An 18,127-nucleotide genomic window follows, 5' to 3' on the forward strand; every position below is an offset into this window, starting at 1 on the left:
GCGAGAGAGAACCCCAGTCAGAGATGCCACTCAGGGTGATAATCCCCTTGCAGACACACTCGTGGACTCAGACAGCAGAGTGTTTAAAAGCAAGAGATGAAGAGACATCCTATCCTCTCAAATGTTAAAATAGTGACAGAAATCTAGCACTGCCTTGCTGTATTCAGGTCTGAGGAAAATCCAACTGGACTGCAAAAATGGGCACATACACATAAATGATTCTACATGCAAAACAAACAAAAAAACACCAAATCATTTTGCAAGAAAAGAAAGAGTATAAAGAAAGTCAATTTACTCTGTGTTGGGGGTGTGCATTTCTTCCTTTTAAATTGGTACATGTCCAAATACATATGATTCAGGAACTATATACATTTGACAATTCATTCATACATTTCAAAATTCATTTTCCATGACAAATTAGAATAAGTCAAAACTTTAAATGTATAATTCATGAAAAACCAAGGACTTTCATCATGTTTTTGCTACTGCAGGGCAACAGAGTAGGCACCACCTCTGCTTGTTTTCCACTGGGGGAAGCACCACATACAGCAGCACAATTTTGCAGCATAGAAGGAAGCCAGAAGAAGCCAACTGTTGTTAACACAGCATAACTTTCTCTGACTTAACATATCTGAATAGGTTTCTTAATAATGCGTTTTTGCGCGTGATATTCGTGATTTTCGTGGAGCATGTTTTTGACTGTCAAAAAATCTTCCACGAATGTCACACACCACCCTCATTTCACCTCATGGCATGGATGTCGCGACTGAGTGTGTTGATCTGTCTTGATTAGCAGTGATCCTTAATAGAGCATGACAGAGTTCTTCTCTGATGTGCGCACAATTAAACCCTGCTGCACCGCATTCAGTTTCATTGCTGCAGTATGCTGAAGAAGGACAGTGACAGCAAGTCGGCTAAAAGTTTTGTTCCAATGCTCCTCAGCGCGCTCCTGCAGGTGTTCCACCTGCTGCATGTGCCTGATGTTTGGGAAAACAAGTGAGACGAGAGCCGCGTGAAGCCAGACATCTGGCTCTCTCCGTCTCCTCCTCCTTTCTGCGCCACTCCATGGCACAGAGCCCAACTAAGCATGCAGTTACAAAGTTCTGCTGTGGATTTTGAGGAGCAAACTGGAGCAATCTGAATTATTCAGCAACTGATGGTTGGATGAATATGGGGGTGTGTGTGGAGACAATTCACCTTATTCACAACATGAAAGCGCTTTGTGCTGTTATACATGATAGCGCGCAACAACACAGAACATTATTCTTGACTGTGCATAATGGTTCCTGATAATTCTCCATTAACACGTGCCATTAATCGTAACGCGTGGTAAATGGTTGCAGCAGTTCCTGAGGACACCTGAAGCCTCTGCCCCGAATCATCACATTCACGATCAGCACCAAGAATGTATACTTCGTGGCATTCGTGACTTGCCATCGTTATGTGTAAACGCATCATTAAGGGTCTATGTCTCGATGCAGTTGTATCTATTACTTTAAAATCGATTGTCAATTCATATCAGTTCATTTTTACATCCCTAGCCAATTTAAAGAGAAAAAAATGAATATTTTGATTCCATGGCCAAATTTATCAAAGTTAACCAATGCAGACTCTTCTTCAGAACACCCCTGCATTCACACTCACAGAAACTCTGTGGGCACAGTCACTCATCTATGACTGTGCGCATGAGACAGAGAGGGACGGGAGAAAGAAAACAAGTGTTGTCTCTGAGCTCCGAGTAGAAGAGCTCTTGTGTCTCTGTTGCTCTGTGATGCGTGTGTTTGTGTGTGTGAGAGAGGCGGCTGCAGACAGATGGGCTCTGGGGGATTAGAAAAGGACAGGGCACCATAAGTCACAGGGCTGATCACTGGACACAGGCAGACGGGCTGCGTGAATGCGCATGGCTCACTGATAGGAATCTGTCACCAATAGCTAACAAAGAGCATTTATCTTTGAGGGGAAATCCACAAATGCAGATCTGGCCTCACAGTCTGACAAACAAACAGAAACACTTTCAGCTACACTGCCATAGATGCTTGTTTTTTTCATATCTGATTAATTGGTGTTTCTTGCTCAATGACTCTAGTATGAAAAAGAAAAGTACAGACATTATTTTAAAATAATCAATTAATTCCATTTGAACATTAGTAATAATTGATCAACATATTGATTTATTCTGCCTTACAGAAACCTGATTGCAGCAGGATGAATATGTTAGTTTAAATGAGTCAACACCCCCGAGTCACACTAACTGTCAGAATGCTCGTAGCACGGGCCGGGGCGGAGGATTAGCAGCAATCTTCCATTCCAGCTTATTAATTAATCAAAAACCCAGACAGAGCTTTAATTCATTTGAAAGCTTGACTCTTAGTCTTGTCCATCCAAATTGGAAGTCCCAAAAACCAGTTTTATTTGTTATTATCTATCGTCCACCTGGTCGTTACTGTGAGTTTCTCTGTGAATTTTCAGACCTTTTGTCTGACTTAGTGCTTAGCTCAGATAAGATAATTATAGTGGGCGATTTTAACATCCACACAGATGCTGAGAATGACAGCCTCAACACTGCATTTAATCTATTATTAGACTCTATTGGCTTTGCTCAAAAAGTAAATGAGTCCACCCACCACTTTAATCATATCTTAGATCTTGTTCTGACTTATGGTATGGAAATAGAAGACTTAACAGTATTCCCTGAAAACTCCCTTCTGTCTGATCATTTCTTAATAACATTTACATTTACTCTGATGGACTACCCAGCAGTGGGGAATAAGTTTCATTACACTAGAAGTCTTTCAGAAAGCGCTGTAACTAGGTTTAAGGATATGATTTCTTCTTTATGTTCTCTAATGCCATATACCAACACAGTGCAGAGTAGCTACCTAAACTCTGTAAGCGAGATAGAGTATCTCGTTAATAGTTTTACATCCTCATTGAAGACAACTTTGGATGCTGTAGCTCCTCTGAAAAAGAGCTTTAAATCAGAAGTGCCTGACTCCGTGGTATAACTCACAAACTCGTAGCTTAAAGCAGATAACCCGTAAGTTGGAGAAGAAATGGCGTCTCACTAATTTAGAAGATCTTCACTTAGCCTGGAAAAAGAGTCTGTTGCTCTATAAAAAAGCCCTCCGTAAAGCTAGGACATCTTTCTACTCATCACTAATTGAAGAAAATAAGAACAACCCCAGGTTTCTTTTCAGCACTGTAGCCAGGCTGACAAAGAGTCAGAGCTCTATTGAGCTGAGTATTCCATTAACTTTAACTAGTAATGACTTCATGACTTTCTTTGCTAACAAAATTTTAACTATTAGAGAAAAAATTACTCAACCATCCCAAAGACGTATCGTTATCTTTGGCTGCTTTCAGTGATGCCGGTATTTGGTTAGACTCTCTCTCTCCGATTGTTCTGTCTGAGTTATTTTCATTAGTTACTTCATCCAAACCATCAACATGTTTATTAGACCCCATTCCTACCAGGCTGCTCAAGGAAGCCCTACCATTATTTAATGCTTCGATCTTAAATATGATCAATCTATCTTTGTTAGTTGGCTATGTACCACAGGCTTTTAAGGTGGCAGTAATTAAACCATTACTTAAAAAGCCATCACTTGACCCAGCTATCTTAGCTAATTATAGGCCAATCTCCAACCTTCCTTTTCTCTCAAAAATTCTTGAAAGGGTAGTTGTAAAACAGCTAACTGATCATCTGCAGAGGAATGGTCTATTTGAAGAGTTTCAGTCAGGTTTTAGAATTCATCATAGTACAGAAACAGCATTAGTGAAGGTTACAAATTATCTTCTTATGGCCTCGGACAGTGGACTCATCTCTGTGCTTGTTCTGTTAGACCTCAGTGCTGCTTTTGATACTGCTGACCATAAAATTTTATTACAGAGATTAGAGCATGCCATAGGTATTAAAGGCACTGCGCTGCGGTGGTTTGAATCATATTTGTCTAATAGATTACAATTTGTTCATGTAAATGGGGAATCTTCTTCACAGACTAAACTTAATTATGGAGTTCCACAAGGTTCTGTGCTAGGACCAATTTTATTCACTTTATACATGCTTCCCTTAGGCAGTATTATTAGACGGTATTGCTTAAATTTTCATTGTTACGCAGATGATACCCAGCTTTATCTATCCATGAAGCCAGAGGACACACACCAATTAGCTAAACTGCAGGATTGTCTTACAGACATAAAGACATGGATGACCTCTAATTTCCTGCTTTTAAACTCAGATAAAACTGAAGTTATTGTACTTGGCCCCACAAATCTTAGAAACATGGTGTCTAACCAGATCCTTACTCTGGATGGCATTACCCTGAGCTCTAGTAATACTGTGAGAAATCTTGGAGTCATTTTTGATCAGGATATGTCATTCAAAGCGCATATTAAACAAATATGTAGGACTGCTTTTTTGCATTTACGCAATATCTCTAAAATCAGAAAGGTCTTGTCTCAGAGTGATGCTGAAAAACTAATTCATGCATTTATTTCCTCTAGGCTGGACTATTGTAATTCATTATTATCAGGTTGTCCTAAAAGTTCCCTAAAAAGTCTTCAGTTAATTCAAAATGCTGCAGCTAGAGTACTGACGGGGACTAGAAGGAGAGAGCATATCTCACCCATATTGGCCTCTCTTCATTGGCTTCCTGTTAATTCTAGAATAGAATTTAAAATTCTTCTTCTTACTTATAAAGTTTTGAATAATCAGGTCCCATCTTATCTTAGGGACCTCGTAGTACCATATCACCCCAATAGAGCGCTTCGCTCTCAGACTGCAGGCTTACTTGTAGTTCCTAGGGTTTGTAAGAGTAGAATGGGAGGCAGAGCCTTCAGCTTTCAGGCTCCTCTCCTGTGGAACCAGCTCCCAATTCAGATCAGGGAGACAGACACCCTCTCTACTTTTAAGATTAGGCTTAAAACGTTCCTTTTTGCTAAAGCTTATAGTTAGGGCTGGATCAGGTGACCCTGAACCATCCCTTAGTTATGCTGCTATAGACGTAGACTGCTGGGGGGTTCCCATGATGCATTGTTTCTTTCTCTTTTTGCTCTGTATGCACCACTCTGCATTTAATCATTAGTGATCGATCTCTGCTCCCCTCCACAGCATGTCTTTTTCCTGGTTCTCTCCCTCAGCCCCAACCAGTCCCAGCAGAAGACTGCCCCTCCCTGAGCCTGGTTCTGCTGGAGGTTTCTTCCTGTTAAAAGGGAGTTTTTCCTTCCCACTGTAGCCAAGTGCTTGCTCACAGGGGGTCGTTTTGACCGTTGGGGTTTTACATAATTATTGTATGGCCTTGCCTTACAATATAAAGTGCCTTGGGGCAACTGTTTGTTGTGATTTGGCGCTATATAAAAAAAATTGATTGATTGATTGATTAGTCTTATTTCCTTGGTTTTGATTGTCACTCCTGTTGTTAAAGGTGCATTCACACTGACGATTAGTCTGCTGCTTGTTGACAAAGCAAGAAATGATGAGTAAAAAGTGCATTAATGTCGATCAGTGCCGAGATCCACCAGACTCAGCAGGGGCTAAGTCAACGTCAGTGTCAATGCAGCTCTTCCAAACTGGGCCATCATAAGGACATGACTCAAACAATAGGTGGAAAAATGTGACATGCAAATGAAAAAGAAAAATGTTGTTTTTTAAAAGTAACAGATATAAAGGTGGTTTATAAAGTTATAAAAAAAAAAAAAAAAGAAAAACACCCAGCAGATATTTTAAACAACCAAAACGTCAGCAAGTTAAGACGGTGATCCAAAGTCCACATTATCCAAAAGCTAGTGTTTTCATTGTGTGTCTTCATACTTGCCACTCCTGAGGCCAGACCATAAAGCAGGCTTCCTCCCTCAGCTTTGGGCTCAAACACGTGTGTAGAGGGCGGGGGACATTTCTCCTGTCTGATGAAGTTGTAGAGCAGAGTCTTTACCAGTCGACTGGTTAAAGATAAACTGGGGACAGATTGGTGAGAAGTGAAAAGAGAAAGAAAGATTTAATTCTAAACTCACATTTCAAAATTTGAGAAATCAGCAGTAGGGAGGACATTTATTGTGGACAGACAGACAGGCGGACAATGTGATTCTAACATACTGTTCATGATGATCAGATTGCTTTTTGGTTAAGCCACAAAAATAATTTGAGGTTTAAAAACAGAGTCGGTACACATTGAGTAAATTCACTATTTTTTTCCTATTTAAAAACATAGAATTGCTTTCATTTACTGAATACTTTGCAAAACAGATTTAGACAACTTTCTAATTTGTTTCACCAACATCAGCTACAGATTTTTTTTAAGATTAGCTGCAATTTGTCTAAAGTACTCTCACTTGGTTCCAATGCTGTGAGAACCCTAAAAGAAAATTGCTATACAAGACACATCACAACACACACAGCCAACAAAGCCTCATTCTACATGTTTCAAAGATCAGGATTCCACTTGTTAACAGTAGCCACAAATTTCTGAGGAATAAAATAAGTCTTTAGAGATAACTAGTAGCAGTTTTTTCTTTGGAGAGACCACTAAACTGTGTGTGCTTTCTTACCATCGCCCCTTCATGATGTGCTGGTAGATTAAACCATCTCTGAGAATATCTTTGTGGAAGAGCTGGTAGGAGAACAAGACCAACAGGGTGGTCACAGCTTCAAACAGGATGCTGTAGGTGATGTCACTGCAGGGGCAAACACGTGCATGCATGAAATATAATTCAGTTTAGCACACAAGTGATGTAAATAAGTGAGTGTGTCTCATTCATTTGCACGTGACCCATTTGACTACAAGCTGTTTTTGCATAAACACAAACTCAGATCAAGTTTCTCTGAGAAACAGTTCTCAATTATTTAAACCGAAAACAAAATTAAATTCAAATGTTAATTCACCAACAGCAATAATAAAATTAGAAAGAAATGTGACATTTATCTTAAGGAAAACAAAGCAACAGAAAGATATACGGCTCTCATGTGCTTGACAAGTCGGAAAGTGACGCACAACTCAGCATTTTTCAAGTGATGCAGATGTCATTTTTTGTGCCTCGCACCCATGTCCTCCAAATCACAACACCACTTGTGCCCATGTAGGTGTGTTGGTCTAAAAATCATGTGTGGCAGCTACACAGAGCTGGTGAGTGGATATTTGACAGCAGAAAGATGATCAAAAACCTGATCTAAACGCAAGCACTGCCTAATTATGTGTAAAGAATCCAACAATCAAACATGCCTTAAGCAGGATTACAACATAAGTTCATCCTGCTTGCCTGCACATATCATCACCAGTCACCTGTAGGAGTGTATTAGTGTGATGTGTATTATGCCTACAGGGGGCTTATATCTACAAGACCTGGCTTTCATTCTCTCCCTCTGTCTCTGGCACACACAAAGCTGTATGTTCAGTTATAACACTTTATACAATATTTAATTGCAGCTACTGCATCTCACTGAACTGTGCATTTGGGATAAGGGTCTGCAATGTGAGGCTGCAAACTGAAGAGATGTTGTTCATAGTTTGGGGGGAGGGGGGGCCAAACAAAACAAAACACTAACTCAGACACAGGCAACATTATACACTGTAAAATACATGATTTGAAAACAACCATTAAACCAAATAAGAGTGAGTACTAACAGAAAAATATGAAACCTCACTTTGCTACTTCTCTGCTTCACCTCAGGGAGCTTTGGTGGCTGCTACCTTCTATACACTGAGAGATTGGTGACAAGCTGTTACACCACCAGAAATCCTTTCACTGTCAAAGTTTTTCAATATCACAGCACTGTGCACCTACCACACTCAAGTTTAAAGGGACAAACAGGCTTCACTGATTAGCTGTTATTATGTTTGGATTACAACACTTCCATACCTCAAGAACAAGGTAAATATTCAATAGGAATGTGTACTGAAATGTGTCCTAAATGGATTTGTGCCTACTGCACAGCTCATTTTTGCATCTGCCATTAGGTTAGGGCCCTTGAGTTTACACAGGATACAGAAGCCTGTTAAGGGTTTCAGGGAATGATAGCTAAAGTATAAAATTTCCCACCAAGCCGGGAGCACAGAGAGAGGAAAATGGCCAAAAGCCACAAAGTGATAGAGGGAAGAAAAACAGAGATGGTTTTGAGGCTTGAAACAATGAATAATGCTGAAACAGTTTTTCACAACAGCCAGTGAGTGATTTCTGGAGAAAACAGAAGTGAAGAGAACAGTAACACAGACACTTTTAGAAAGTTAAACAGAGTGATAGAGAGGGAGAGGATGGCAGTAAAAACAACAACAGATATGAAAAGTGAATGGGACATAAAAGAGCGAAAAACACAAAAGAAAACAACATTTGTGAGAATCTCTGAAAATTACTTTCAAAGTCTGGTTGTGAGTATACACACTGCATTTTTCAATCATTATTTTCTGCACACTTCAGTGGCCAGAACACCTCCTCCACTGTCCCTAACCAGCTATCAAAGCTTATCAAGTGTCCTGCAGAAACAGCAAGAGTTTTTCCCCTTCTCCCTCAAATCTGTATTTGTCTTTATTTTGGCCTTTAGCTCATCATGTTGCCAGTTCAGTGTTCATGTCCAGCCAAGAACTCAGAGTGAAACAGTAGAACATCTTAATCTTCCATAATGGACTTCAGCTTCTCTTGTTTAGTGAATCAGGGCGTGAATGGGCGAGCAAAGCACGCAAAGGGAGTAGCATTTGAGAAGTTCTCACAAACTGCTTTTCATTAACTGCTCAATGACTAACATACTCAACAGATATCATCTTAGAACAAACAGGAATATAAATGAGAAAATAAATAAAAGCAAACAGACTGCAGCGCAGATACATCCCATACAATCAGACAAAAACCCATAATCCACGCATATATAAATTGGTGAATTAATGAACAAATGGAGGCAATCATATACAGCCTTCAGGTTTCAGGATCAATAAAAACCAGACAAATCCAAACTTGTACACAACTGCACTGAAGTCAAAACTGTTAATCATTATGATGATTATTAGGACAACATCAAACTAGCCAACATCATAGCGATGTTAGAAGCCAGTCCCAGTATTTTGGAGATCACATGTTCTGTGACTAAATATTCCTGGTGGGTGGAGGAATTCAGTTTTCACAGGGGGTACAGACTTTAAACGTGGCTTGAAACAAAAAACACACATTGCCGATAATACACATTTAATATGTGCAATAACCTGTGTGCTGATACAAGAATAGAAACACTAATCACATACTCCAACCTCACACTCCTTTCCATGAAGTGGACACACCTGTTAACGTGAACAGTTTTACCCTACTGTTAACAGTGCTGCAAATACCACATCTGGATGTACACTTGTCCTTCCTAATCTTTCCATTAATGTACAATGGCCAATGAACATGGTTTACCCATAGCAATGGAAGTAAATGTTATCACAGGTGTCATATCAATGAAGGCATTTTCACCATTTTTGGTACATATGCTTGCTGTGTGTACAAATGCAGATCTACATCTCCAGATGATATCACAAGTAAATCATATACATCAGTCGTGTACTGTTTGCAAGACACACATAACAGTAGGTCAATACTTACAGAAGGGGCACTTCAACAATCAGGTGCACAAGGTTGGACAACAGCTCCTCCAAGAGGTCCTCACTGTCTGTTTCTTCATAAGGAGCAGAGGAGTTGTTATTATAGCTCAAACTAGTTGTTTTTCCTGGCAAGTAGTTCATAGTAATAATTCAGCTGCATTAGAACTGTAATGTTGTTCCACTGACAACGAGGAAAATGAGAAAAATAAGGAAATCCTCATATCTGAGAAACCAGAACCACTCACAACCTTACATTTGTCCTTAAAACATGAAAGAACAAAAAGTGTAATGTAAGCAGGCTCTGAGGGCCACTGGTGCTTACCCCGGATTCCGTAGCATGAAGCAGATGAGACTTTGAGTCCACAAGCCAGTTACAGCTGAGTGGTCTAAGATGATGCAGATGAAGTGTATTACCCAAAGACAAAAACAGGTAGCATGACTGGGAACTGAACCTAGACCCACATACTGGTAACACAACGTTTTATCCCAATGAGCCACCTGGTCTGAGCTACAACAATGACTATTTCTTGGCGATTATATTTCTAACAAGAGTGCTTCTGAGAGCACAATATGCCCCAGTGGCAAATGCTGCTTTCATACAAGTGCTTGCAATATTCTGATAACATTTCAACTTGTACCAAGTTTCACAAAATTCATCCTAAATATGTGAGATGCTGATTTCAGAAGGCAGGCACCAACTCATGAAACTGGCAGTGTCTAGATTGTTAATCAAGGGACACAACTCTGGTAAAATAAGCCCAACTCAAAGGATATAATAATATGCGTATTAGCAACCTATAACAAAGGTTTGTACCAAGTTTTATGAAATTCCTCCTAAAAGTGTGAGAGGAGTTGTTGTCAGAATGCAGGCACCCACTCATGAAACTGACATAGTCTAAATTTGTTAATCAAGGGTAGGGATAGACTGATAATTGGCTTGACCGATTATGGGCTGGCCGATTATTAGTCCATCCCTAATCAAGGGCCATCACTCTGGTAAAATTAGCCCAACTCGAACGATACGATAATAGGTATATTACCAAGCTATAACAAGGACTTGCACCAAGTTTCACAAAATTCCTCCTAAAAATGTGAAAGGAGTCGATTTCAGAATGCAGGCATGCATTTTTGGAGGGACAGATGGAAATCACCACAGCATAATCCTCCTTCGGGCCTTCGGCCAGCGGGGGATAAAAATGGCATTTCCTCAATGGTTAATGAAATATTTTTTGTTACAACCCCTTGAATTAAATATAAAAGTCTTCACTACAAGCATGTGTTTCGTTTTAACTTAATTGCGGTGGTGCACAGTTGCAAAATTCTAAAAACTGTCATTGTTCAAACAGTTGTTTCCAAAATACTAGCAGTGTGTTTTAAAAAAAGGGGAGTAAAGCCCAAAATCCTTAAAATAGCTTTTATTTCCATACATGCAAATGCATTGGGAACACTGCACATTCTATTCCATATCAAAACATGAAGAAGAATTTATCAAATGTGTTATTACTTTACAGAAAGTGGAGAAAAGGAATATAAGGCTTTTCAAAAAAATAAAATAAAAAAATAAAAAATGCTGTGTCTGCATTTTTGTTTATGTGACCATTATTTAAGAACGAAGGCAACAAATGTTGTACATGCTGGTTGTAGTGCATTTCTCTCTGAAAATCACTATGGTGCTGGGCCTATTTGTTGCATACCAGGGATCATGGATCAGTATGAATACATCAAAATACTTGAACAGGTCATGTTGCCTTATGCCAAAGAGGAAATGCCCTTGAAATGGATGTTTCAACAAGATAATGACCCCAAACGCACCGGCAAGTGAGCGACATCTTGGTTCCAGACCAACAAGATTAATGTTATGGAGTGGCCAGCCCAATCCCGGGACCTTAATCCAACAGACAATTTATGGGGTGGCATCAAAAGTGCTGTTTCTGATGCAAAACCAAGAAATGCAGAGGAATTGTAGAATGTAGTCTAATGATCTTGGGCTGGAACACCTGTCCACAGGAGCCAGAATTTGCTCGACTCCATGCAACACAGATGTGAAGCAGTTCTCAGAAACAGTGGTTATACAACTAAACATAAGTTCAGTGATTCAAAGGAAAGTGAAACCTTCAAGCATTTTTCAGTTTATACGGGAAATGTTTAAGTTTGTAAAGAAGATGCAGACACTGCTATTTTTTGAACAACCTAACATTCCTTTTTCTTCACTTTCTGCAAAGTAATAAATAAATGCCAAATTCTCCTTCATGTTTTGATTTGTAATATAATGTGCAGTGTTCCCAATAATGGATTTAGAGTTCAACTCACTTTTTAAAAATCACTGCTATTATTTTGAACACAACTGTATGAACCTGACTGCAGGGACGTTTTTTTGACATTCTTCACTTTCATATGAAGAAAATGAAGCCAAGATTCTGTGGGCCACATCTCATCAAGCAAGTCGTCAGGTAGGACGGTCAAGATCCCTCTGCAGGTTCACCTACAGACACCTTGTTATGACTTTTGCTTCCTCTTGATAGTCAAGTTTGTTTGTCCTTGAAGATTCTCCCAGACCACCCAACTGTAAATGGGTACAGGCCTTGGGTGGGGTCACATTCACAGGGCGCCACAGACTTTAAAAGGCTTCATAAGCACCTACACCAGTGGGCCTCAGAACCTATCAGACTTACTCAGCCTTCTACATCACAGTGTAATTACATAAGATCATAAGGCTGGCCAGAATTAAAAAAAAAAAAAAAAAAAACTGGAATCAAATGTGACTTCTATCTGACACGGGGTGGGGGGGCAGCATATCTAGTTTCTCATCAGGCTGCAAACAATGTGAAGTATTCCATAAGAGGCAGCTCCTGAAGATGTTTTTCTCTCTGCCTTTTGCAATTCTTTGATTGAGCTCACCTCCACAGGAGCCTGGCACCCTCTCCTGGTAGGAGAATTGCAGCTGCAGCTCATCTTCACTCATCTCACGGATAAACACTTTGAGCAGGCAGCGAATCATTAACAGCGCATTGTGTGCCTGCCAGATAAACAGCTGACTGTGGAAGGAAAAACAAAAACAAACTCACCTCATTCAAAGTCAAATATAGAACAGTGACTGCTTTAAAAGTGCATTCTGTTGGGTATTGAGCTGTGTATGTGCCATCGGGTTACGCCCTATATTTAGAAAGCAAAGCTTGACTGTCCATTCATCTCAGTTCACATACAAACAGTCACCACGGGCAGCAATGACCTAAAGGCTACAACAACAAGCTTTTGACTAGAGGCTCACTGGTTCAAGCTGAGCAAAGTAACAAACATGTTAAATATAAATAACATTTATGATCATGTTCACCAAATGATACAGCGCCCTCTATGCTTTTACCAAAAGTTAACTTCTCACATGAATAAACAGACGAGACCTTGCCACATATTTGAGCAGCTTTTGCTGCCATCTAGCGGGCAATGTCAATCAATCAATCAATTTTTTTTTTATATAGCGCCAAATCACAACAAACAGTTGCCCCAAGGCGCTTTATATTGTAAGGCAAGGCCATACAATAATGATGTAAAACCCCAACGGTCAAAACGACCCCCTGTGAGCAAGCACTTGGCTACAGTGGGAAGGAAAAACTCCCTTTTAACAGGAAGAAACCTCCAGCAGAACCAGGCTCAGGGAGGGGCAGTCTTCTGCTGGGACTGGTTGGGGCTGAGGGAGAGAACCAGGAAAAAGACATGCTGTGGAGGGGAGCAGAGATCGATCACTAATGATTAAATGCAGAGTGGTGCATACAGAGCAAAAAGAGAAAGAAACAGTGCATCATGGGAACCCCCCAGCAGTCTACGTCTATAGCAGCATAACTAAGGGATGGTTCAGGGTCACCTGATCCAGCCCTAACTATAAGCTTTAGCAAAAAGGAAAGTTTTAAGCCTAATCTTAAAAGTAGAGAGGGTGTCTGTCTCCCTGATCTGAATTGGGAGCTGGTTCCACAGGAGAGGAGCCTGAAAGCTGAAGGCTCTGCCTCCCATTCTACTCTTACAAACCCTAGGAACTACAAGTAAGCCTGCAGTCTGAGAGCGAAGCGCTCTATTGGGGTGATATGGTACTACGAGGTCCCTAAGATAAGATGGGACCTGATTATTCAAAACCTTATAAGTAAGAAGAAGAATTTTAAATTCTATTCTAGAATTAACAGGAAGCCAATGAAGAGAGGCCAATATGGGTGAGATATGCTCTCTCCTTCTAGTCCCCGTCAGCACTCTAGCTGCAGCATTTTGAATTAACTGAAGGCTTTTTAGGGAACTTTTAGGACAACCTGATAATAATGAATTACAATAGTCCAGCCTAGAGGAAATAAATGCATGAATTAGTTTTTCAGCATCACTCTGAGACAAGACCTTTCTGATTTTAGAGATATTGCGTAAATGCAAAAAAGCAGTCCTACATATTTGTTTAATATGCGCTTTGAATGACATATCCTGATCAAAAATGACTCCAAGATTTCTCACAGTATTACTAGAGGTCAGGGTAATGCCATCCAGAGTAAGGATCTGGTTAGACACCATGTTTCTAAGATTTGTGGGGCCAAGAACAATAACTTCAGTTTTATCTGAGTTTAAAAGCAGGAAATTAGAGGTCATCCATGTCTTTATGTCTGTAAGACAATCCTGCAGTTTAGCTAATTGGTGTGTGTCCTCTGGCTTCATGGATAGATAAAGCTGGGTATCATCTGCGTAACAATGAAAATTTAAGCAATACCGTCTAATAATACTGCCTAAGGGAAGCATATATAAAGTGAATAAAATTGGTCCTAGCACAGAACCTTGTGGAACTCCATAATTAACTTTAGTCTGTGAAGAAGATTCCCCATTTACATGAACAAATTGTAATCTATTAGACAAATATGATTCAAACCACCGCAGCGCAGTGCCTTTAATACCTATGGCATGCTCTAATCTCTGTAATAAAATTTTATGGTCAACAGTATCAAAAGCAGCACTGAGGTCTAACAGAACAAGCACAGAGATGAGTCCACTGTCCGAGGCCATAAGAAGATCATTTGTAACCTTCACTAATGCTGTTTCTGTACTATGATGAATTCTAAAACCTGACTGAAACTCTTCAAATAGACCATTCCTCTGCAGATGATCAGTTAGCTGTTTTACAACTACCCTTTCAAGAATTTTTGAGAGAAAAGGAAGGTTGGAGATTGGCCTATAATTAGCTAAGATAGCTGGGTCAAGTGATGGCTTTTTAAGTAATGGTTTAATTACTGCCACCTTAAAAGCCTGTGGTACATAGCCAACTAACAAAGATAGATTGATCATATTTAAGATCGAAGCATTAAATAATGGTAGGGCTTCCTTGAGCAGCCTGGTAGGAATGGGGTCTAATAAACATGTTGATGGTTTGGATGAAGTAACTAATGAAAATAACTCAGACAGAACAATCGGAGAGAAAGAGTCTAACCAAATACCGGCATCACTGAAAGCAGCCAATGTGAGCATTTCAGGGCTTCAGTTACATTTCTTATTGAAAGCCAAAATTCAGATTAGATTAGATAGAACTTTATTAATCCCTTGGGAAAACTCCCTTATGGAAACTGAGGTTCTGCCAGCACTGTATAGCAGCACACAGGGTAAGAAGCACAGAGTATCAAAAGTGAAAGCAAAAAACAATTTGCAAATATAAACATACAAATACCAGAAATACTGCTTGCTACTGGCTACTACTGTTCCTCTCCTTCCTGTCCTCTGTCTTCCTGTTACTCCTCCTCCCCTGAGGAGTTGTACAGTCTGATGGCCTGAGGGACAAAGGCGTTTTTCAGTCTGTTGGAAGGAGCAGCCTGTGGCTGAAGAGGCTCCTGTGGTTGCTGATGATGACCCAGTACAAAGGCATTTAGAAATGTCAGAAATGCATGATTTTGTTTGTTTGTTTTTTTTGGGTTTTTTTTGGGGGGGGGGGGGGGGGGGTGACAGGTAGAGCTTTGTCCTAATTTCAATGTTGACAGTTTTATGGTTGAGTTTTAGGATGCGGAAGGTTTTGCCATACAGACGGATGGAACAGTCACACTCGGATCACTTGCAATTGCCAGAGACTAACGTCCAGGTCCATTCCATCAAAGAGGTCCCGGCTGGCACCATCACATATGGATGGTGCACGACTGCCAGCCGGAGAACCAGGTCCAGGTGCAGGTCCACTCCATTTTCCTGTGCACAGATGTCCTCCGTGGTTCCACTGTGACTAAGCCCACCTCTGTGTGCAGGGGCTGACCACGGCCACTAGCATGAGACGTTTTCCCGTTGTGGTCCTGATTTAGAAGAAGAAAAAAGGATAATCCCAACTGATGTGGACAGGTGTGTCCAGCCCACTCCCAAGGAATCACATTTGCTTTACTCTCTTGGCAACTTCGCCATGTTCTCACAGCAGCTCCACAGTCAGCTCTCTCACGATTCTGGCATGTTAGAAAGTCCATTATCTCCTGAAAATAACACATTCTGACTTTTTCCAATGTAAGAAATATATCTGCATGTTCAGGCAACCTGTAAAAACAGCATCATGGAGACATTCCACATGCACATTCATAGCTGCAGTAAAATAGTATCCTGCAACACAGACAGCAGAATCAGCAAACGTTAGGATCCAAAATCCGGCCGACTCAAAAAATTAAGAGTTTCGGGATGAAGTGTGTCATCTCCTCTCTGTATATTCTATGTAAATCCGATCCATCACTTTCAGAAGCTTCATTATCGGATATAGCAGCGTTCATTTCACTCCGTCAGCCATCAGGATGATTTTCCTTTTCCTAAAATGTACGTCACATGCCGAGAAATGCTGAGGAAGACATTTTGTGGAAATGCACCTGCTGACTCGCCGGGTGAGAGGGATAATTATCAATAAAACACATCAGTGACCACTAATTATTACTGCATGTGCGCAGATAGACTTACAATCATGAATACTTTGATGTTGTGTTCCTAACCGGGACATTAAATAATATGCAACATGTCCTTTAACAATGAGTGATTCCCTGAACAAATATGCACAGTATTTGTCATTACTGACATCATCTCAGCCTATTAACCGTTCTCTGGCACACCGATACTCACTCTTGACATTCTGTGGAAATTTTCAATTCTTTGGTTCTTCCCAGGAAAATTCTCACTAGCGCGCCAAAGTTCCCCGTTCGGGGATTGTTGTCAACTGTCCAAAAAAAGATAAAGGAGGACCATATTACCACTTGTCTATATTTTTTCAAGTACACTGCGCACATTTATAAAAGGAGCAGGTTATGTTAGGTTATGATATGTTATATAATTGCAAGTGAATGGACATAACTTTGTATAAATTTGAGTGTTTTGATACTTATGAGTATTTCGGCAGCTTTTCTCACAATTAAAATCCACAAAATAACCCAAATCAATCAAGTCTGAAAATGACCCATAACAAAACAACTCGGTATGCCAACAAAACATTTATTAAACAAAAGTTAAACATTAATTCAAATTTAAATTTCAAATTTATTAATTTATATAGCGCCAATTCGCGATGAGATCACCTCAAGACGCTTCACACAGCATAATAAAAACAGAGAAAACTGAATTAAAATTTTAAAAACACAATAAAAACACAAAACCATAAAAGAACACAAGAATAAAAACACATAATTAATTAAATTAATCAATAAGATATATGCACCCATCTACCGTTTATGACACCGATTTGGCATATTTCTAATCATGCCAACAGTACAAAAACAACCTGCTCCTTTAATAAATGTGTAGTGTAGTTAACATGGTCAAAAAACACCATGAAGAAACGTTTTAATTTCTGTCTGAACTCTACAGTAGAGCAGCTGATACTAATTCTGAACACTTGACAAAATGATTTCTCAGTACTAAATGTATTATCAACTGAAATTACATACTGAGGATCTTGGCGAGGGGGATCACGGCTTCTTCCAGCATCTTGGATTCTCCGCTGTGCATTGAGAGAGGCAGCAAAGACAAGCGATGTCAGGAGAAAACGTCAAAAGATTCATAAGACACAATGGTTACATGCTTATTATTTTATTGTCTGGTCTCATATGAAAACAAAAAATATATCAAAGCAGTCATAGTGTTCAAATAAATACAGCCACAGGTGACCCAATTAATGCCTAATCATGCCAATTATTCATAAGCTTTTAAAGTGATTCCATCAATTTCTGGAATGTTCCATGATGTTTCAAGAGGCAGCCATCCTGGTGTACATAAACCCCTGACCCACTGAAAATCACACATGCATAGTGAATAAAAGTTTAAATAAACCATCTTGTAACCGTTTTTAAATAAACGATTTTACAAGGACATAAAGCAGACAGTATAACTAACTGAACACATACATTTTTTTTAAAACTGTTTATTTGTGCTTTTCATTTTAATCAATTCAAAGGAATCAAACAACAACAAACAAAGAAAAACAAAAACCAACAATTGTGTGCAGTACTGATCCATTACAATTCTACAATAAATTATATTATTTTACAGGCCATCTTTCAAGCTTTGCTTTGCTTATATTTATGCCATTTTGAAACCAACGTTTTATAAAG

The 18,127-nt window shown here is 39.6% G+C and overlaps 1 protein-coding gene across 2 annotated transcripts in view; it reads right to left on the bottom strand.

Moving 5' to 3' along the window:
• Positions 1–18,127, bottom strand: part of dym (dymeclin) — a 117,940-nt gene that overhangs the window by 89,889 nt on the left and 9,924 nt on the right. Inside the window, exons 3-8 of one of the 2 annotated variants that reach the window (XM_034192258.1) lie at positions 17,465–17,517; positions 16,647–16,740; positions 12,459–12,595; positions 9,562–9,628; positions 6,544–6,669; positions 5,810–5,952 (exon numbers count right to left, since the gene is read on the bottom strand). In XM_034192258.1, coding sequence (XP_034048149.1) covers positions 5,810–5,952; positions 6,544–6,669; positions 9,562–9,628; positions 12,459–12,595; positions 16,647–16,740; positions 17,465–17,517 — 620 coding nt within the window. Of the gene's footprint in view, positions 1–5,809; positions 5,953–6,543; positions 6,670–9,561; positions 9,635–12,458; positions 12,596–16,646; positions 16,741–17,464; positions 17,518–18,127 lie in introns of both variants that reach the window. The other variant, XM_034192257.1, reaches the window with a different exon arrangement.

The sequence above is a fragment of the Thalassophryne amazonica genome, chromosome 17 (assembly GCF_902500255.1).
Source record: "Thalassophryne amazonica chromosome 17, fThaAma1.1, whole genome shotgun sequence".
Taxonomy (NCBI): Eukaryota; Metazoa; Chordata; class Actinopteri; order Batrachoidiformes; family Batrachoididae; genus Thalassophryne; species Thalassophryne amazonica.